This window comes from Rattus rattus, chromosome 7 (genome assembly GCF_011064425.1).
Source record: "Rattus rattus isolate New Zealand chromosome 7, Rrattus_CSIRO_v1, whole genome shotgun sequence".
NCBI classification, from domain to species: domain Eukaryota; kingdom Metazoa; phylum Chordata; class Mammalia; order Rodentia; family Muridae; genus Rattus; species Rattus rattus.
The window spans coordinates 129,540,241-129,562,762 of NC_046160.1; the positions used below are offsets into that span (position 1 = coordinate 129,540,241).

The 22,522-nt window shown below is 49.3% G+C and overlaps 1 protein-coding gene across 1 annotated transcript; it reads right to left on the reverse strand.

The window, feature by feature from the left end:
- Nucleotides 1-13,578: 13,578 nt before the first annotated feature.
- On the reverse strand, nt 13,579-19,102 carry Atp5mpl (ATP synthase membrane subunit 6.8PL). The gene is made up of 4 exons (XM_032908528.1): nt 18,987-19,102; nt 15,606-15,729; nt 14,785-14,808; nt 13,579-13,943 (listed from the first exon to the last, which is right to left on the reverse strand). The coding sequence occupies exons 2-4, from the start codon at nt 15,727-15,729 to the stop codon at nt 13,909-13,911; spliced, it is 183 nt and encodes a 60-aa protein (XP_032764419.1). The 5' UTR covers nt 18,987-19,102; the 3' UTR covers nt 13,579-13,908.
- Between the last annotated feature and the right edge of the window lie 3,420 nt (nt 19,103-22,522).

A 22,522-nucleotide genomic window follows, 5' to 3' on the forward strand; every position in this document is an offset into this window, starting at 1 on the left:
GTCCGTTTTGCATTATTTACACATGAGGGTGGGTGGTTCAGTTGGTGCTGTTTGTTTTTATATATGTTCTCACTGCGTAGTCCTGGAACTCACCCTGGAGACCAGGCAGGAATCGAACTCACAGAGATCCGCCTGCCTCTGCCTCCCGAGTGCTGGGATTAAAGGCCTGTGCCATGGTGTCTGGAAATACATGCTGGTTTTACATCATGGTGTCACTGTGCATACAGCCCACCTCTGCAGGTCTCTCTGGGAGCTCTTACTGCTTCAGTATGTAGGAACTGACTTTCGGACCTGCCCCTGCTGCGAAGGGCCTCATCTACAGCTGTGTCTCTCACGACAGTCATGCCCCCATTCATCTGTGAGAAGGTTGGGGCTCTGGGCGGGTGGATTGATTTGCTCAGGTTCTGGGAGAGGACTAGGGGGAGCAATCGTGGCCGGCAAGCAAGGAGTGGTGACCAGGGCCCCAGCCACAGGGCGGCAAGGAATGCTGGGAAATGTCCTGACTCCAGCAGTGTTGGGTTGGGGGACAGAGGTGACGAATAAGCCCTCTGGGACCTACAGGAGTTATTGAGGTCTAATATCTGGCCACACGTTCTCTCTCCCAGGCACCAGGCTCCTCTGCTGGCCTGGCTGGATCTGCAGAGCTGGGCCCTGCCCTCCAGGACATCCACTCTGACCCACTTCCATGCCGGCTGCTCCCAGGTGTTCTCACTCCTACGGGGAAATGCCAATCCTCCCACCTCAGCAGCTTGGAGCAGCCTCTCTACCGGGTGCCTGTCCCCTAGGACCTAGGTCAGGACCAGGCATGTGCTGTTACAGAAAGGTCAGGCTGGGTGGGTGGGTGAGGGTGTGACATGCAGTGTGGCCCACCTTGATTAAGGGGCCAGTGGTAATTAGGGCAGGCATCTATCAGAAGAGGAGTGGCGCTGGGAGATGTTCACCTGTGTCCTAAGCCCAGCTTCTTCTGACTCAAGGCTGCTTTACCATTTGCGAGCCTGAAATAGCTAAAACCCGGCATCTGCCAGATCACGGTCTTACTCCATTCTTCTGAAATGGGCCTCCCTCAGCTGACCTGCCTCCTCCATTCCTGGCGTTTGGCTGACTCAGGCTAAGGCCATCCCCAGCACCGGACAGTGTTCTGGGCCTGGGTCCCCAGGACTGGCTCCATTGACCACCTTGTTTCAGTCTCCTTGGAGACCACTAGGCACACAAAGCTATGAGAGCGCAGTGGTAAGGGCACCGATGCCAGCAGGTCCAGGCTCTCCTCTCCTTGGGACATCCACACACTGCTGGATCTCCAGAGAGGAGGCGTCCCCCACCCTCCGAGCTCTGGTGTGGGCCTGGGCCTGAAGGTTCCTTGTAACCCTGGTCCTCTGCTCAGTGGACCACGGGGCTGGCCAGGCCAGCTGTACTCCCACAAGTCTTTTTCTTCATTTTAAAGAAAATTTTGTTACAGCACAATTTTATAACCTGAATCACACTTCTTCAGCTCTCAATTCTGTTACTTAAAGCAGGACTGCCACCCCAAGCCGTCTCACAGTAAAGGATTGTAAGGCTAAAGAAAGGAACGCCTTAATTTTGTATTTTGCTAAAAATTCTTCCCACGGGGCCTTTAAAACTCTTTAATTTGTTTTTATTTTTTGCTATTTGTATATATGTTTTTATTTATTTCCTTGAGGGGGGAAGGGAGGGGAGGGAAGGGGAGAGAGAGAGAGAGAGAGAGAGAGAGAGAGAGAGAGAGAGAGAGAGAGAGAGAGAGAAGAGAGAAGTATAAGCCACTGTGTAGGAGTGGAGCTCAGAGGACAACTTCTGGACTCTGGGTGCCCGGGAGAACTGGTTCTCCCCTTACACCGTGTGAGCCTCAAGGATCGACCTCAGGTTGTCGGGCTTGGCTGCAGGCACCCTCACCTCCTGAGCCAGCTCAGCAACCATTTGTCCATTGTTTTTTGTTTTTGTTTTTTGTTTTTTTTCTTTTCTTTTTTTTTCGGAGCTGGGGACTGAACCCAGGGCCTTGTGCTTGCTAGGCAAGCGCTCTACCACTGAGCTAAATCCCCAACCCCCCCACTGTTGTTTTAAATCAAGTAATTTAGGGTCAGCATTGTTCACTAGATGCTGGCGTTTGCTCAGTACATAAACGAGGTTCAAGGTTTATTTCTCCTTCATTTTATATTTTTAAAATTTCTTGGGGTTGGGGATTTAGCTCAGTGGTAGAGCGCTTGCCTAGGAAGCGCAAGGCCCTGGGTTCGGTCCCCAGCTCCGAAAAAAGAACCAAAAAAAAAAAAAATTCTTGCAATATTAATATTGCAAAATATTCCACATTTTCAAATGTTTAGATATTTTTCTTCGGTGAAGCATGCGTTTACTGTCATGGCCCAGTTGGAGCTCTGTGCTCTGCTAGCTGTTATCTGGGCAGCTGTGAGCTTGGTGGCCTTGCTGTATGGTTACAGTTCCACTGTCCTTAGAGCAAAGAGGCAAGCAGGAGAATGGATCAAACGAAGGGGATCAAAGGTATGGGCCTCCAACATGGCTGTGGTTCTGCCAGCAAGAACAGGGTGTGTGGCTTGAATCAGAGGTGACAGCTGCCAATCAGTGTTTGCTTTTGCTTTTGAGGCGGTGCCAACGTGGAAGCCAACAGGTTTACGTATGACCTCGTATGTAAACAACTGGCTATTTCAGGGTAGCTTGTGGCTAAGCACTAAGTTGCTGCTGGGTATTTTAGACTCTGCAGTGATACGGGGCACAGGAGGTGGGGACGACAGTGCAGACAGCAGCAGCAGCAGCAGCCACTGAGGACAGGGACATGTTCAGCCATGTACTTGCTGAGGTGACCCAGGGAATTCATGAAGAAGCTATGCAGACAGCACTGGGCCTTTCTGGGACTAAATGAGCTCAGTCAGGTGCCCCGAAGAGTCCAACTAGGAATCAGTCTTAGCTGAGGATGTTAGAAGGATCATTCTGCACGGTTCTGGGTTTGTGCACAGTTGCTAGGAAGTAGCCTGGAGGAGACGCCACCTGGGGAGTTGATGATGGGGTCAAGGCCAGTGCAGACACCTGCCGTTCTCTCTGTGTATCACCAGTAAGGCGAGTCTGGCATTCTTTTCAACACCAAACTACATACACAGGCTTAGAAACACTCCATGGTCCCAGCGGTGGTGTGTGAGCATTTGATCTTACGTATGTGGTGCTGGTGGATATCAGAAGAGTGTATCAGATGCTTCTGGGCTGGAGTTATGGACAGTCGTGAGTCGCCACGTGGGTCCTGGAAACAGGGTCCTCTGCAAGAACAAGTGCTCTTGACCGCCGAGATTCCTCCAGCCCTCCCACAGGTTTCTTCGTGTGACAAAGATGCCCTGAGCTCTGCTTCCTGGGTCAGGCAGACCTGGGGCCCAGAGGAAGAAGAATGGTAGGCCTTTTTGATGTTTGGGCCTTTGTCCCTGCCTGCATTGTCTCAGTCCCATCTGATCTCAGCTTTTAGGGGAGCATTTGAAAACACTGTTTTGGAAAGAAGTCAAGCTTCCGTGTGGAGCTTTTTCAGAGAAGGACCAGAACTTGTGAGGAGGCTCCGTGTAGCCACCGCCGGATGGCACATCTCGTCTTCTGTATTCTCCATAGTGCTCCTTTCTGCCCTATTTGAAGCCACCAAGGAGCTTCCTGTGGACAACAATTACCAGATCCATTCCAGGGGCTGAACTCTAGGCTGGGTCCCAGAATAGAAGTGCTTGAATGGCGTTCTCTCAGAGACTTGGAGGAGCAGCCAAGGCTGAGCCCTGGGACATCGAGGGACCCCAGGGGAGGTGGAAGAGATGATTACCTGGGCCATTAAAGGACACCAGTATCTTTCCTCCAGGTTCCTTCCATAGAAGAAGCTGCTACCAAGAGGGGACGAATCCCTCGCGTCCCCTCCCACCCCCCTGTAGATCTTGGCAGGGAGAGAGCAGCACCTTCCTGACTCCTTGACGTACCAGCCCTGTCAGCCCCACCCCCCACCGGTGAGCGGAAAGGCCTGTGGGACATGCCCATCTGCAATGGTTAACTGAGAGATCGTGGGGATAAACGCTCCCTAGGCCTCGGCCAGCTGGATCCTGTGATCCTGAGCCTGGTGCCGGCGCAGTCAGCACACAAAGATGCTTTGTTCATGTACTCGAATAAACACTCCCCCTGGATACTTACTCCCAGCTCAAATGTAATATGGGGTGTAAGTTACTCTTTAACAGTCAATTGGATACTGGCTGTTGAGTTCTGAACTGATTTCCTGGAGGGAAGGGACGGCCACGCCAGCCCAGGGGATGACCAGCCTAGGAGTGCCCATGGATGGCCATCACCAGGACCCTGAGAGCAGACACAGTGGCTACTGAAGTCTTCTCCAAGAGGCAGGGGAAACTGTGAAATGGAGGCACAGCAAAGGGGGTGTTTATTTTGCCCAGGCATGGAGCCTATCTGTCCATTCCCCTGCATCCACACCAGATCCTCGGGAGAAAGCGGTCGTCGTGTGCTTTGGTTGGGATTGGGCATGCCCAGCCCCACGCTCCACTCCCACCATTCGCCACCCATGTCCAAGCCTGGTGTCCTAGGTCAGGGTAAATGGCTGGCATACCATGGCCTGCCAATCTTTAGACAGTAAATAAAACTGCACCAGAGTGAGGAGTGGTAATTTCTGGCAGAATCCCTGTCTAGCCTGTGGCAGGCCCTGGGTTCCATCTCCGATGTCACAGATATCATTGAATAGGCACTGCACACGGTTTCACATGTCAAACTTTATAAATCTAGGTGAGGACGGTGGGCAGAGATTGTGTGAGGATTCACCGGGAGGAAAGGCAGTCATCTCCCTCCCTGCTTCCTGATCTGATTGGACCATGGGAGGCCTCTGCTCCAGGGGAGCTTGTCCACGGCTTGCTAGGGACCATCGCTTGGTACAGAAAGATGAGCAAGGCTATGGGCTTGACCCTGTGTGGGTATTTGGACCAGAAAGGGAAGAGGGGATCACTTGGCAGAAGGACCATGTGAATCAATGTCACGTACGTGTCATGGAGGTCCCTGCACAATGCCACCCTCTGTGGCCTCAGGAGGGTACAGGAGGGCATCAGGAGACAGACTCAGGAAGAGGTGTGGGAGGAAGAGAGTCAGAAGGCCTCAGAGCAACAGAGAGCTGTCCTTTCCTTGACCTGTGTGCTGGTTCGAATGAGAACGGTCCCCATATGCTCATAGATTTGAATGTTTGGTTCTTGGAAAGGTGAGAAGGTGTGGCCTTGGAGGAGGAGGTGTGTCACAGGAGTTGACTTTGAGGTTTCAAAAGCCCATGCTGGGCACAGTCTCCACCTCTCTCCCTCCATCTTGCAGATAAGATACACACCCTTAGCAATTGCTCCTACAGCAGGCCTACCTGCCACCATGACTCTCAGACTGTAAGCAAGCCCCCGACCAAATGCCTTCTTCTAAAGCTTATCTTGCCCGTGGTGTCTCATTACAGCAACAGAAAAGTGACAGAAACAACCCGCTTGGAGTCAGCGGCCAGCCACGGTACTTAGGCCCAGGATCCTGTGCTCTGTCAGTAGATCTGGGCTCTGTGAGCTTGAGAGACATTGTCTCAGGACGGATATTGTAGGCCCCGGCTTCCTTCACACTTCCTCATGCTTCTGGCTGCTTTCAGTGATGGGTGTGGAAATAAAGAAGGGCAGGGAGGGAGCCGGAGGCAGTTGTGTGAACAGGAGAGCCTAGAGGCAGTCCGCTCTCTACCTGTAGAGACTTAGGCTGACCTGTGTTGACTCAAATGCTGAGTGTGAGAGGATCGAACAGATTTGGGTGGGCAAGAAGGGGAGGGTTAGCCTGAACCCGGGGTCTGAAGAGAGTGGACCCTGCCTTTGGTGGCTGTTCTTGGTGGTCAACTCGTCTGGAAGTAACCAGAACTCAAGCAGCTGGGCACATCTGGGTGAGATTTAAAAATTAAATCATTGCAAGTGGGAAGACCCACCTTAAATCCAGATCTTCCGAGGCGGTAAGAACCATCTTTAACCTGGGCCGCGCCTTCTGCTGGCAGAAGATGAAGGCAAAGGACACGGAAGAGAGAAGCCTGTTCTTTTGCCTGCTTGCCTTCGCTCTGCCTGGCAAGCCCGTCCCTCCACTGGCCCTCAGAGCCCACTTCTTTAGGATTCTGGTGTACACTGAAGACCAGCTGAGTCAGCCTCGTGGACTGACTCTTAGACCTTCTGCTGGGAGACAGCCATTGTTGGACGAGCTGTACAAGACACAGCCTATAAGCCATTCTAGCAAAACATAAGTATGTATAAATACACACACACACACACACTCATTCTATCAGTTCTGTTCCTCTAGAGAACCCTAGTACACTGCCTGAGGGGTCAGGTTAGCATGAGACAGTGGTGGTGGGTGTGGATACAGGGCATTCTGACCAGTAGTGACACTAAGTGTATCTTTATTTTATGTGCATGTGTGCATGTGTGCATGAGGGAGAAAGAGAGGACCTCTCTAAAAATCCTCAGATGTTCATGAAAGGTGGAGTTCGGTGGCTGGAGATAGGACTTAGTGGTCAAGAGGGCCCGGATTTTTTTTTTTCTTTTTTCTTTTTTTCGGAGCTGGGGACCGAACCCAGGGCCTTGCGCTTGCTAGGCAAGCGCCCTACCACTGAGCTAAATCCCCAACCCCAAGAGGGCCCGGATTTGATTCCCAGCACCCGCAAGGCAGTTCATGGCTGTCTAGACTTCCAGTTCCAGGGGATCCAACATGCTCTTCTGGGCTTTGTGCAACACCTGGTACACAGACGCACAGTATAAAAATTCCAACAATCTCTGAAAGGAAGGTGTGGTGTTGCATAGAAGCTTCCTCCTGGGCTTTCTCTCTAGTTGACTGAAGAATTGATGCAAGGAGCCAGGCGGCGGTGCATGTCTTTAATCCCCACACCTGCAGAGGCAGGTGGATCTCTGTGAGTTCAAAGCCAGCCTGGTCTACAGAATGAGCTCCTGTAAAGCCAGGGCTACACAGAGAAACCCTGCCTTTAAAACCCAGGGGAAAAAAATGGGTGCCGTGGCAGTGCTATGTGAATAGCGTCTGTCCTGACCTGTGTAGGCTGTAACAGGCTAAGGCTGCGTGTGTGTTCAACGCAGATGCGCTTTTTTCAGATACTTCAAATTTGCTATTGGTTGGATGTTTGGCTATGGGATTCATGGATATTGAGAGCTGCCTACATTTTTGAATCTGTGTATTGGGAGTTGGAAAAGCATGTGTGTCCTGAGGAGGCACGGTGTTAGGGAGGAAGGCAGAAGAACCTCTCACGGTAAATGTAATTCCGCAAAAGTCAAGGCCCAGGGGAGCCCAGCACGATGGCCTCTGAGCAGAGAGGGGAGAGAGGATCGCCGGCCCAAGTCTCCGGAATGTTCTCCTTGAATACTAGCCACTGTCACCTAGCCCTTGTGTGCAGGGACACAGTAAGTAGGTGGAGGGATAGGGTGGGAAGGCAGGATGGATGTCTGGATGCACAGCCCTGGTTCTGGGGCTGTTGCCCTCAGGAGGTCTGGAGGCTGGGGCTCTGTAGAAGAGTGGACACTGCATTAGGAAAGCTGCTCTGAGCAAGTCTACAGCTGGCGAGGCCTCGCTTCAGGCTTCCTTCACGGGCATGTCCTTAGAACTCAAGGGCTCCTGTGTGCATGTCATCTCCCCAGAGGCTCTGCGGGGCGGAGCACTGGACCCACTCAGGCCCAGAGCAGCAGGTCTGCCCTCTGCCCCAGGACCCCACTGGGGAATAGTTACTGGCCAGCACCGATCGGCTCGGACCTGCAAACAATCCCCAACCACAGTGTGAGGGAAAGAGCTCTCCTGTGCCAGGTCCTGTGGCTGGAGAGGCAGCCTGCTGTGGAGTCAGAAGCCCAGTACCTGTGAGTTGGTAAATGCTGCCCAGTGGGCTTGGGGAGCCCTGCTAGGGGATGGGTGTAAGGCAGCAGAGCCTCTGCAGACGGGGCGAGTCTCACACCCGCTCGCTGGCTGGGCAGATGCAAGGAAGGTCACCGGTGCCAGTTTCAGTAGAACAGCCATTTGGCTACCAGGCCAGAGTGGGGACGAAAACACAAGGTCCCACTCTGTCTCTTTTCAAAAGGGCAAGAGAGCCTGCATTTCTATAGCAGAGTGACTTCATTGTGGCTGCAAGAAACTGAGCCTGCTAGGACAGGTAGTGTCTCTGTGTGGCTCCTCACTGTCCCCACAGCAGTCTCTTTGTGGGGCAGGAGAGAGGGTGGCCTCCTGCCAGTCTCCTAGATACTTGAGGACACTAATAGTCCATCATGTTGTCCCCAAGCCTTGGTTTGGGGCTATCGCGTCACCCGAAGACAGGTGGGTGGGAAGGGCACCAGTGAAACCCATGTGTGGCAGGGAGTCCTCTGCTTGCTTCTGTCTTCCTCATTCAGAAGGCATCCAGAGCCCTAGGGTGGGCTATCAGGTGGCTCCCACATGGTGCCAATCTGGGCAGGGGTGGGGCTTTTGATCCACGTGTTATTGGGAGAATGGTGGCCTGTCCCCATGTAGGCATGGGTGGTCAAAGGTCACAGGCTGCCCTGCAGGAGCATGAAACTGTGAGTTCTAAGCCCTGGTCCTGCAGGGAGAAAACCTCACTAACTTTCTGACCCTCCCTCCTGTGTTTCTGCCCAGCGTGGCCTGAAAGCAATGGACAGTTGACCATGGACTCAAACTTTGAGACTATGAGCCCCCAGACAAGTTCTCTTTAAAGTTGACTTTTCTCAGTTATGTTGTGACAGAGGCAAACACTAACAAAGTTCTTTTTAAACTTATTATTTTGAGACTCTCTCTCTATATTCCTGGCTGTCCTGGCACTTGCCACATAGACCAGGCTGGCCTCAAACTCCCAGAGCCTCTTCTGCCCCTTGCCTTCTGAGTGCCGGCATGAAAGGCACACGCCACCACGCCTGGTCTCACGGTCTGAAACTGCAACTTCGAATTGTTTAGTAGACATAGGGCCATCGAGGCTACTTTTTGTTTTTATCACTTGTGTGCGCGCTAAGAGAACAACTCCTAAGAGTCGGTTTGCTCCCTCCACCATGTGGGTGCTGTGGATGAACGCAGGCCTGTGGGGCTTCCAGGCAAGTACCTTTGCCAGCTGAGCCACCTCGCCAGCCTTCCTTTTCCTTGGTGTGAACTCTGGAATGATGTCTGCTTACGTGGGATCTGACCGATTCTTCTCTCCGGTAGTATTTATTGGCAGAGGTGCTGATGGCATTCTCTTGTTGTCCTTTCGATCTGTACGTGTCCAGTACTGAGGACTGAAGCCAGGTCTTGAGCAGGCCACTCCTGTCACGGAGCCCCACCCTAGTCCTTGTCCCGTGAATGTCTGTGGAATCTGTATTGACATCGTCCATTTCAGACTCTGTCTTCTCTGTCAGTCTGGCTAGGGGTTTACTCATTTATTAATTGATCTTCTCAGTGAACTGGCATAATGCTCATCAATTTTGCTCCATTGCTTTTCTGACTTCAATCTCACTGGAACAGATTGTTACCTTTTGCTTTCTTAGTTATACTTTATTTATTTACTTATTTTTTGAGACAGGGTTTCTCTGTGTAGCCCTGGCTGTCTTGGAACTCACTGTGTAGACCATGCTGGCCCTGAACTCAAGAGATCCGCCCACCTCTGCCTCCTGAATGCTGGGATTTAAAGGTGTGCACCACCATGCCCGGCCACACTTTTTCTATTTTTTTTTCCTCTTTTTGAGACAGAGTTTCACTATTTGGCCTTACTGGCCTAGAACTTATTAGACGAGGCTATCCTCAAACTCACAGATCTGCCTGCCCTGCAGTGCTGAGATCAAAGGTGTGAGCCACTATGCCTGGCTCTACAGTTCTGTTTGTTTATAATTTGCCTGTGTAGTTTCTATAGCAGGCTCAGAGTCTCTGTGCCTCAGTCTCTAGCCCACCTGGGGTTGTTTGACTTTATTCTCCCTCACCCAATGGGTTCATTAACAGTGTCTTGGAATTCAGTTCTCTGAGGCTTGTTGTCTCTGGACTTCTTAGCCCTGGAGCACAAATTAAATCAAGTTTCTCCCTGGCAGGAGAAGGTGCCACATTCTCGGGCCACATTCTCCGCACTGGGCCAGATCTTGTACACGATGTGGCCTGTGGAGCGGGAAGCCCCAGCTTCATTCCCTCGCACGCTGTCTTGCCAGGAGCTAGGAGACGTACTGATGGGGGTGGGAGCGCTGCTCAGGCAGGCCCAACCTGTGCCCTCCCTGCTGCGTTTCCCAAGCAGTTGGCTGGGGCTCTGGATGCACACCACACTTGGCTATGATTCTGCTTAGTTGCTGTGCCCGCCCACTCGATGACACTTATTGTTAAACCAGAATGCAGGGGCTGAAGGAACAGCTCACCAGAACGCTTACTGCCTTTTTAGAGGGCCTGAGTTTGGTCTCAGTACCTGTACTGTGTAACTCCCAACTCCAGTCCCATGTCCTCTTCTGGCCTCTGAGGGCACAGTTGTCACCTAAGCTCTAGGCCAACAAGGCCACTGTGGCGACTAGTTTGGCTACATCTGGCTCCACCTACAGGGCACTCTTGGAAACCCTGGTGGACTCAAAATGTATTCTCCACTTTACAAACACAAATGGAGTCTGGACAGCGCGTTTTAAGATTTCCTTTTTTTGTTGTTAATGTTGTTTTTTTAAAACATGCTCTCACTGTGTAAACAAGGCTTATAATTGCCCTGCCTCTGCTCAGGAGTGCTCAGACAAGGGGCCTGTGTCCCCGCTCCCAGTGTGCTACAGACAACAGCCCCAATGGACGCGCTCTCAGTTCTCTAATGGAAGGACCACTTAGTAGTAATGGGGGAAGAGCAGCTGCCAGCATGTGTGTGGAGAGCAATTCCAAGGCAGATGCAAGCAGCTTCCTCTCTAGATGGGCTCAGGCTCCCTGAATCCTTCCTGCCCTGGCACTTGATAGCCCCAACAACACTAAGCCACAGAGCAGATGGCCACTGTCCATGAACTGTGAAGCAACTGCCAAGTGGCTGGTGGTAGTCAAGGCAGGGCTTCAAGTCTGTTTTTAGTGTGAGTGGCATCAAGCACATCTCAAAGAACTTAGAAATATTAACTTGTCAAGCTCTTCCCCAGGCCAGTGGAAGGACACAGGTGCCCAAGTCCACACTAATGGCCTTTAGGTGATTCCAGTTTGGACTGAGAAGAGTTGGTGCAAACCACCAGTTTTGTTTTTTATTTTAAAAAATATTTATTTTATGTATATGAGTATACTGTAGCTGTCCTCAGACACACACCAGAAGAGGGTACTAGATCCCATTACAGATGGTTGTGAGCCACCATGTAGTTGCTCGGAACTGAACTCAGGACCTCTGGAAGAACAGTCAGTGCTCTTAACCTCTGGGCCATCTCTCCAGCCCCTTTATTGTTGTTTTGAGTTAGGTTCTGACCATGAAACTCTGGCTGGCTTGAAATTCAGTAACATAGAACTTAAACTCAGGAGATCTGCCTCCAGAGCTGCGCTGGAGAGTTTATGTCAACTTGAGCCAAGCTAGGTCATCTGAGAGGAATAAACTTAACTGAAAAATGGGTTGTAGGCAGCCGTTAGGGTGTTTTCTTAATAAGTGATTGATGTCGATGGGTGATGCCTCTTCTCAGCTGGTGGTTCTAGGTGCTTTAAGAAAGCAGGTGGTGGTTGGGGGGTGCGTGGCGGGAGGCAGATGTGGTTGTGCAAGTCTTTAATCCCAGCACTTGGGAGGCAGAGGCAGGCGATCTCCATGAGCTCAAGGCCAGCCTGGTCTACAATGCAAGATAGACAGGATTTGTTACAGAGAAACCCTGTTCTTAAAACAAAACAAAAAGACAGAAAGGGTGCTGGTGGCTGGGGGCTGGAAGACAGCTCAGCAGTTAAAAACACTGCAGAGGGGTTGGGGACCAGGGTTCAAGGCCCTGGGTTCAGTCCTCAGCTCGAAAAAAAAAAAAAAAAAAAAAAAAAAAAAAAAAAAAAAAAAAAAAACAAAAAAACACTGCAGAGGACCAGGGTTCAATTCCCACGGTGGCTCACAGCCATCTAACTCCAGTTCAGGGTCTTCTGATGCCCTTACACAAACATACATGTAGCACCAAAGCACATAAGAGAAATAATAAAAAAAAAAAACAACCGGGGTTGGGGATTTAGCTCAGTGGTAGAGCGTAGGCAAGCGCAAGGCCCTGGGTTTGGTCTTCAGCTGGGGGGGGGGGGGGTAAGCGGGGGCGGAGAAACCAAGCAAGCAAGCAAGCTGAGGGAGCGGGCCAGTAAGCAGCACCTTCCATGGCCTCTCATCAGCTCCCGCCTCCAGGTTCCTGCCTTGGTTCCCCTTAATGAACTGTGATTCAGAACATGTAACACAAATCAAGCTTCTTCCTCCCCGAGTTGGACATGGTGTTCATCATACCAACAGTAAGTAACCTTAGGACAGGAGCTATGGAATTAGAGGTGTACACCACCCCTCCTAAATGTGTGTCAAGTAGTCCAGCTTAGCCTCAAATTCATTGTCATTGAAAGACTCGGAACTCTTTATCCTCTTGCCTCAACCTCCCAAGAGCTGAGACCACAGGTACAAGGTACCATGCCTTCTCTGTGAGACAAGGTCAAAATCCATAGGACAGGCTGTTCTATAAAAGGGGCTGTTTGCCCCCTCCACCCTTCTCTTGCTTTCCCCTTCTTGCTCCCGCTCTGTCTGTCTCCCCCTTGGCCGGCCTCTACTTTTCTCTCTCTTTCTAATGTCCTCTTAACTCCCTTCCCCATGCCCTGAATAAACTCTATTCTATAGTATCCCACTGTATGGCTGGTTCCTCAGGGGGCAGGGATGCCTCAGCGTCAGATGCACTGTCTTTCTCCATACTTTACCACTCGTCCACAAAACAGTCCCTCTCCATCTTTTCGTAAACACAGCCGTGGCTACAGGTGTGCAAAAGCTCACTGTGTTTTCTCACATTGCTTATTTCGCCCTCTGGTTAATTACTTGGAAATAATTTGCCCAGAGCTTATGTCCACCATGTGCGCTAAGGTTTATCTTCCCATTAAAAAAAAAAAGGTGTGCAAACAAAGTGGAAGTCCGAGAACTTCCAGGAGCAGGCTTTCTCCTTCCCCACACAGGGGCCCTGGGAGTCAAACTCAGGTTACCAGGTTTGAGGACAAGCACCCTTACCCTGCTCATACATGTACTGGACAATGGGTATGCTATATGCATACGGAGCCCAAACAGGAGCCAGAGCCAACAGGTACCCGTGAGCTGCTCGAAGTGGGTCCCAGGAACCAAACTTGGGTCCCCTGCAAGAGCAGCGAGCGGTCTTAACCGCGCAGCTGTCTTTCCGCTCTTTTCTATGTATTTTCTAAACTCTTTTTTCAGACAGGGCTTTCAGTGTTCAAGCTGGCCTTCAACTCCTGACCTTGGGATCCTCCTCACTTCAGCTGGAATTAGTGGTGTGTTTTCCCCTTACCTTATTGATCCTAGTAAAAACCTCAAGTTATCCTTTAAATAATTAACATCTTCTTTCCCAAAATATGAAAACAAGACAGAGAGGTCAGATGATAGGCAGAAGCAAAACCATTTGACAAATAATTATTGAATATTATTAGTTAATAATATCAAAGTTAACACTAGATCCTGATGTCCCATCTTAGGGCAGCAAACACTGCTTCTTGGTCCTCAGGATCCCTACGGAAGTCGTCTCAGAGGTTCTGATGGAGCCGGCCGCTTTACCAAGGATTTATTCAGGGGAGCAAACAGTGGTATCCACAGGGAGTGGTGCTTCTCAGACACATTTATTAATGCCACATTGTAAACGGTACTTAGGTGACTGTACAGTGACGTTCCATGTTCCCATCTACACAGCTTGCTTAAGTTCAGCTGACGTATTCATCCTGAGTGGACTGGGGGAGCAGTTAGTGATGGCCGTGGGCATGCCCAGGACTGCAGCCTTTCAAGGGGAGGAACAAAGCGATACAGTTTAGGAAGAGAGAGCAGAATGTAGCCTGTTGTTTGAAGTAAAAGCCAGAAGAAACTGCGAATATTCATTTTAATGCTACAAAAAGCATGGGGGACAGGCATGGTGTGCACATCTTTAATCCCAACGCTTGGGAGGCAGAGGCAGGGGGATTTCTGAGACTCTGACTCAAAACCAAGCCCTAGTCCCCCCAATCCAACCAAACAAACCCCCACCAGAATGGGGATGGGGCCACTTCAGTGTAAAACACACAGCCGGTTCCAGCTTGTGCAAGTGCTGCTGATACAGCTAGCTGTTCACCTGGAGGAGCGGAGAGCTCTCCTCAGAGCTCAGGAAGTCAGTCCTGGGCCCCAATGACACCAGAGAAACAGGACAGACAGACACCCAGTGCCAGAGCACACATTTTGTAGCTACTTTCCTTCAAAATTACATGGAAACCCCAGGAGTTTCAGTCGCTTCCATGCCTAGCTAGCCTGTGCCTTCCCGGTGGCCCCAGTTACCCCCTTTCTCTGCCACTGCCAGAAGTGTTACTTGGCCCAAAGGGCTGCACGTGGTTTTCTTTCTAACTTTTGAGACACACGGTTTCTCTGTGTAGCCCTAGCTTCCTGGACCTCAGAGATCCACCTGTCTCTACCTCCCTGTCCTGGGACTGAAGGTCAGCTGCAAACTTGTTGGTTTTTATTTAATATTTCCATTGTACCTGACAACCACTGAACCAGGAGTCAGTTTTAAGTCAGGATTCATGTAACTTGCTTTGAAAAGCTACGATCGTCTTTTTCACCCCTCAACCATCCCCCCAAAGCAGAAATCTTACCTTTCAGAGCTTTACTTCTTTTATCTAAAACAGAAAGGAGAAATTAGTCACACCAGCGCCCTACAGAAGTGCCGCCAGTCAAACGAACAGTCTAAAGCTACATGTGACCGCAGGCTTCACAGCCTGGGCAAGCATTTCAGCATGCTCTCAGAGGTATGCCTGCGTCACGGGCATTCCTTTCTTCCACATCCACACACAAAGCAGGCGATCTCCCACAGTGGGTGCCCACGCCCATGCCTCACCCTGTCCTCACTGGCCGTCCTCCCCTTCCCACCAGTTTCTTCCTGCCTGCTACAGCTGGTTTACTTCCATGTTGGGCATTTATGTGTGTGTTGAGTCGACTGTACATGAGGAAAACATGTAATATTAATCTTTTTTAGTCTGGATCATCTCAGTTGGCAGGATAATCTTTATTTCTACTGCGAACATTCTATTTTAATGGCTGGATGAAATCCCACTGTGTGGAACGCTCAGGCGAAGCTCTCCCAAGCAGGGCTATTTCCGCTGCTTTACTCTCTATTTTCTTTGTGCGTTTGTTGATGAGCATCTAAGGTCGCAGTTGTGGGCCAGCCAGGTGGCTCAGTGGGTAGAGGTGCTTCCACACAACCCCGATGACTCAAGTTCCCTCTCTGGGGTCACACACCTCTGCACCGGCACTATGGCATGTGTGCCCACGCATACATCCTATATATTTACGTGCACAGGGAAAATAACCATAACTGAAAAAGTCAGAGTTCCTTAGTAGATAAAATTGTGATTCTTTTCCCCCCTCTGAAAACATTTCCCCCTGCTAAATGCAAAGAAATAAAAATATAACCTACCAGCACTCCTGATTTTATAAACGATGAGGGACATCAACCCCACTCCTACCCAAATTTCCTGGTAAACCTGGGTATAGTAGGGTTTCATGGGGACCCAGACCTTCTTAATAAAGCTTTGAAGCATCTGAAATAAAAGAAATGGGGAACAATAAGGCGAGGCTGCCTTGTGCCCGGCTCACAGGTACTTTCCTCATTGCTACCTGACAAGAGAGCTATTCTAGTCCCCACAGGCTCTGCGGGGCTCTCTGAACTCCTGACACCCCTCCAGCATTTTGCTGGCAGGCTGGTGCCCCACCCTCCCCTGCCCACCAAGCCTCTCGGCCACTAAAGCTGGTCCAGAGCCACACATCACCCTTTTGACCTTGGGTAGAAGAACTCCTTTCCGCATCATTAGTGTTTCAAGTCCAAACCAATAGAAACATAAACCGTGCTCAGGTGTGGTCATTTCCATAGGCAGTGAATTCAGAGGCCAGCTAAACTAATCCATTTTAACCTCCAGGAGCTCAGTCCTGAGCTTGTCAGACAAATGCAGAACAAACAGTATGACAGCCCTCAAAGGAATGTTTCCAGTTACTGTTACAGTTTGCTACAGATTCCAAACTAGATGGCATTATTAACTTGAGGCTTTGAGACATCTGATGAATTTGATACTAGTCAATCCAACATTTGCAACACTGGAAAACTGACATACTGTTGTGGAAAACCAGAGAAAGTGTTCATTGACATAAAACAGTATGATATTCTTTTAGTACCAGCTCGATTTAGTCAAATGGCTGCCCTTGAATTATTGAAACCTGGACCATATTCACTCAGCAAAAACTGAAGGGCACAAGTGGCAGTCGAAGGAAGAGGCAAGGGAGAGCCAGGCTACGTGGAGGAAGGCGGCTGCTGTCTTCACTCACTCATTTACACTACCTCAGGTGCGTGACTGGGATAATAAAAGAGCTGCACTCCACGAGGGTCTAGGATTCTTGCATTAGTACATGCGAGTATACACATCGTGTCAGGAGTGCTTGCTGGACAGAATGCTACTGTTGAACTAGGGAAGCAGGGAAGATGTGCAAGTCCCTGTCCCAGAACCCTTGAAGTGGCTTACCACCACCTGTAATGTAGCCCCAGTTCCAGGGAGCCTTTTGACCTCCAGGGGCACCTGACAATACAGAGTGCATATTTACACCGTTTGACATATTTCTATACTGCGCCCCAAAGCTACCGATGACCCAAACGAGACTAGATCGAATCAGATCTGGCCCATAGTCTGATTACTACAAGAACCAACCTGCCTCTACAGCCTCGCTTCCTGCTCTTTCCTATGGGAATGAACTTGAGTGGAGGAAAGGCCTGAAGGCTAGCCAGTCTGTTGAGGGTTAGCCTGTAGAGTGGGCTATTATCTTATCCTAGGTATGCGCCTGTCCTGAAATCTCCTTCTAGTAGAGCATCCAAATGCTCTAGCACGACTGTCCTGTCATTAGGAGGCAGCCTCTGGAAAGCCTGAAGGAACCCAAGTCACCAAGTAGGTGGACAGGCATCTTTGTGGGACAGGTAAGGACTGAGAGTACTGTAGGGGACCAGTAGGTTAGAATCCTTGGGGCCTAGTTCTGTCTTGACTTTAGGAATTCTCTAAACTTTGTCAGGTCTCTCTGTCAAACATGGACCTCCTACTTGCTCCACAGACTCTTGAAATATAAAGGACCCTAGCGGGGAGGGTGGCAGCACAAACCTTTAATCCCAGCAAACCAAGCACTCAGAAGAGAGGGGCTACCTCTGTGAGTTCAAAGCCAGCCTGGTCTATAGGATAGCCAGGGCTAAACAACGAGAACCTGTCTCAAAAACCAAAACAAAACGTCACCCCCGCTGCCCCCCAACAACAAAATGGATCCAGAATGGTACCTGGTGCACAGTGAGCACTCAGTAAGTGATCAAATCAGTAACAAGGAATTGCTACAGAAACTCACTAGAAGGCAGCAATTCCTAGGCCACTGGGATTCTAAGAAAGTACTTAGAGAGGTTTCATCTCATAGGCTGAGGAGAAGTGTTAAGCTATATCAAGGCCAGCACGGTATCAGTGCCTGACTTTAATCCTAACCCTTGGAAGGTAGAGGCAGGCAGGTGGATCTTTCTCAGTTCAAAGCCAGCCTGGTATATCTGCAACAGGGCCACTACAGAGAAACCTTATCTTGACCTCCCCACACCCTGAGTATCACAGGAAAGTCTAGAAAGGGTAAAGAGAAGGGTGTAACGGGATGCCAGTGACCTTGGTATTCTGTTCAGGATCGAGGGATCCTGGCACTGTGTCCTTATTCTAAACTGCCACAGGTCCCCACACAGTGGAGGCCTGTTGGCCAGTACATTCACACACACCCCCTTTTGTCTCTTGCTCCTGGACTTCCCGTTGGTCAGTGTGGTTGTATTTGACCACACAAGTGACCTGTTCCCAGTATTCAGTAAGGCCTCTACTCTTCCCACCTAAGTCTCTCTGAGCAACCGAAATTTCCAGTTGCTAGTTTTATACCAGATTCAATAAAAGATCATCCTACTCGAAGGTCAAGTGGCTACCTATGTCTGCAGAGTTTGTGAAAATTATAGTAATAGCAAGCTATTACCTGGTAGTACACTGGAAAGAGGGGACACGCAACAGTCTGAGGTTTATAATGTGGTTTTATACAGATTCAAACATTCGCTTTGCCAAAGCCTAACTTGGAAGAAAACTTGGTATAATGGAAAGAACTTTGAAGTGATGTTTCGTGGCTTGGATTCTAGCTGCATCCCCAACTAGCTGAGTAACTTGAGTAGGTAACAAGATGCTCACAGTTGATGGTGAGCATGCTTTTTTGCCAAAGTCCATAGTTAACAAAGGTCCATCCGTGTGTCAGCACAAGGGCATAGTCCTGGCGGAGAGGACCTCCACTAAAACCTAGCTCCTGGACTACTTCTCTGTGAGGATCATACTAGAGTTCCCATTTCTCCACGTCTTGTGGAATAATCCCTCTTTCAGCATAGAGATTTGATGTTTGAGCACACCCTCGCAGATTCTTACTAGTCCAAGGGATTGACAACAGCCCCTCCCCCCATACAATCAGGAAGACTAACTCCAGAAACACTTTTGTAGTGTGGAGGACTGAACGCCGTGCACATCGCTGCCCTCTGCGTGAGTGAGCCCCGGACACCCTCGCACTCGGGCACTCCTTCCATCATAGTCGGGGGGAACCCCGTGGACCCTCCTTGAAGTTGGCGGCGTAGGGGCTGACCCAAGGTCAGTGTGGATCGCAGAGTCCCTCGCTTGCGTTCCGCGACCTACTTGGGCCCCACCGCACCCGGTCCCGGCCCCACTTCAGTCCCCGCGGTTGGGAACACACAAAAAAGCCCAGAACCCGCTCTTACCTTAGCGGGATCAAGGCCACACTAGATTCCGCGACAGAATGGGAAAGGTCACAGAGCACGCAGGCGCCGCGCGGAGCCTGCTGGGAAAGCGGAAGGAGCGGATACGCTAGATGCCCGCTGTGGGGTCTTTCGCGCCTGCGCACCACAGCGCCCCCGGTGGTCTCCCCGGTGTTGCAAGCTTGGGTGGGGGTTAATCAAAACCTGGAGGAGCTGGGAGAAGAAGCCATCTGTGTTTCTATGTATTATAAAACTGACCAGATTTCCCAGGGTTTGTAGGTTTCCGGTTACACATGACTTTCAGTGCTGAAACCAGGACAGTAGATAATCCGGACAAATTGAGTTTAAAGAAAACAAAAAGCCCTTTTTGCATGGTTTATGCCTTTAATCCTAGCCCTCAGGAGACAGAAGCAGCAGGATTGTCATAAATTTGACTTTCAAGCCAGCCTGAAAATCTAAACCAAAAGCCGCGTGTGTTGGCGGACGCCTTTAAACCCAGCACTCAGAAGGCAGAAGCAGGCAGATCTCTTGAGTTCAAGCCTAGTCTCTTTTAGTGAGTTCCAGGACAGCCAGAGAGCTACACAGTGAGAACCTGTCTCAAAAAACCAAAACAACAAAATCAAACCAGGCATAATGGCTCAGGTCTTTAATTCCAGCACAGGGTGGAGGGCAGAGGCACAGGGTGGAGAGTGGGACTGTGGGTCTATTGACCCACAAGCTGTGGCTTGGGCTACTTAGTGAGATTCTCAGAGTCCCCCATCCCCAAACAAACAAAAAGAGCAAAACAACAACGAAAAAGGAAACCCTCTTGAAAAAAAATTTTTTTTGGAGACGGGTTTTTCTGTAACTTGTTACATAGACCAGGCTGGCTCAAATTCAGAAACTTGCCTGCCTCTGCCTCCTGTCTACTGGGATTAAAGGCATGCACCGCTATGCCAGGAGTTTGGCATTTCTTGCCATTTTCCTCTGCATTGCTACTTTTTGCTCTACATGTTTGGTTGAGCAGCCGTTCTGTGAGTAGTAATTATCCTTTAAAAACGTAAAGTGATGCAGACTGACTTCTGCAGGAGCTCTAGGGATCGAACCTAAGGGTTTGTTTTCTTTTTGCTTTTGTGTTTGTTTGTTTGTTTTTTAAGTAAGTGTGCTAGCCAGGTGTGTGGTGATATAATCCTTGGGAAGTAGAGGTAGAGGTAGATGACCAGGGTTTGAAGAGCACCCCGGGACCCCATTTTTAAAAAATGAAACCGAAACAAATGAACAAAAAAATGTTCTTGTTTTTTTTGTTTTTTGTTTTTTGTTTTTTTTTTTTTTTTTGGTTTTAAAAAAGATTTTCTAGGTGTATGAGTGTTTTGCTCACATCTATGTCTGTGTACCAAGTATGTGCCTGTTCACTATGGGAAGTTAGAAGAGGGCGCTGGATACCCCGCAACTGGGATTATGGATGGTTTTGTTCTACCACACTGGTGCTGGGATTTGAACCTGCGTCCTTCAGAAGAGCAACAAATGCCATGAATCACTAAGGCATCTCTTCAGCCCCAGACTTCTGTTTAAGAAACGACTAAAATCTGAACGGACACTGAAAAGAGAAAGCCACCTACTGGATTAAAACAAATTAGGCATGTTTAGTAATTACTGAGGCAGAACTCAGAAGAAACTAATCAGGAACACAGATAAACAAGAGCAGACAAAGCTCTCACAGAGAAAGCAAACCGACCTGCCTCAGCCCAGGGCAGCTGGCACTGTTCTCCTCCCTCCTTTTCTTTTTATTTTTTCCCCTAACAAATATTATCATGTGGATGAGAGTGGGGAGCAATCCCAAGGGCCCTGGCGTTCATGTGGAGGTCTCAGGATCAAGTTGTCAGGCACCTTTACCCCCGGAACTGTCTAGCTAACTCCTACTTTGTTCTTTTAGTTTAAAATCACTATTATTTTATGCCTAAGTGTCTTGCCTGTGTATAAGTATGGCCTCACACTCATGACAATTCTCCTGCTTCAGTCTCTAGTGCTAGAATTACAGGGGTAAGCCACTCCAGTTTTTTTCTCTCGTGGTGCTCAGGGTGAATCTGGGACCTAGAACAAGATATAAATTCTATAACTGAGCTTTACCCTTGACCCTACAGCTAACTGGGTCTAAGAAATCAATAGGGAATAGGGTAGAAATATTTGAAGAGCTGGTAGCTGACTGAGAATTTTCTAAAAGGGATATAAAAAATTATTTGAGGCTCAAAAAAGTCTTAGTGAATCCAAGCGGACAGAGAAATGAAAGGTCTGAAAGCCACACGATAAAACTAAAGACTAGGGCTGGGGTTGTAGCTCAATGGAAGGGCGTTTGCTTAGCATGTGTGAGTCCCAGCACTGCCAAACGAAAAGGTCCTAATACCTAATAATGATGTTAAATAGCTGTCCCTCTAGAATTCTCTTTATAGGGAAACCAGTAATTAGTAAAGGAGAAACGTAGTTTTGAACAAGTTGAGAAAAAAGGAATAATTACTAACAGATCTACGGTGAATTCATTCAGGCCAGAGGAAAATGAGCTCAGATGGAAGGGTGGGGAAGGCAGAAGGGCGATGAGCAGTGGCCACAGTCCCATTCTGAAGGGGAAAAGAGCTTTGGGTCAAATGAAGCCATGTATGACAGTTGGGAAGTTGGCTATTTCAGGGCATCGGTCCTGCAGGTCCAGTGGTTTCTGAGGTCTCTGAGGACCAAAACTTTTCATTACAGAAGTAACATTTGCCCTTTCTTGCTAGAAATCCCTCATGTGCACAATGGGATTTTCCCAGAGGCTGTGGGACTTGTGATGTCATATAGTCTTAACGCAGAGTCAGAAAAGCTGCCCTCTTCCGTCCAGTTGGACACTAAGGGCCTGGTGAAGATTTCTAAGTGTCCCCCCTGGGGCTGGAAAGAGGACTCAGCAGTTAAGAGCAGCGATTGCTCCAAGAGAACCAGAGTGTGGTTCCCAGAAGGCATGTTGGGAAGTTCACAGCAGCCTCTTTCTCCAGCTCCAGGAGGATCTACTGCCCTCTACTGGCCCCTATGGGCACTGCACCCACCCATAGCCTACACGCCTACATTCCTGCAAATAAAAATGTAAACTTTTAATTTATATAAAATTTATATAAAAGTTTAAAAATTTAAGTGTTACTCTTCTATTTTTGGTTGTGAGCCTTGCCTTTAACGGCTGAGCCCTCTCTCCAGCCCTTAAGTGTTACTCTTATGTGTGAGCTTTTTGGAAAATATAGTGATTTTCATAAAATAATAATGCCTGACATCAAGTGAGTTTTTAATTGCTATTTTTAAAATTATTTATTTAATGTACACAAGTAAACTGTATCTGCCTTCAGATACACCAGAAGTAGGCGTCAGATCCCATTACAGATGGTTGTGAGCCACCATGTGGTTGCTGGGACTTGAACTCAGGACCTCTGGAAGAATAGTTGGTACTCTTTAACTGCTAAGCCATCTCTCCAGCCTCCTCAATATTGTCTTACTTTGATCTCTGTCTGTGCAATAAAATATTCTGATTAAAGGAATTTGGAAAG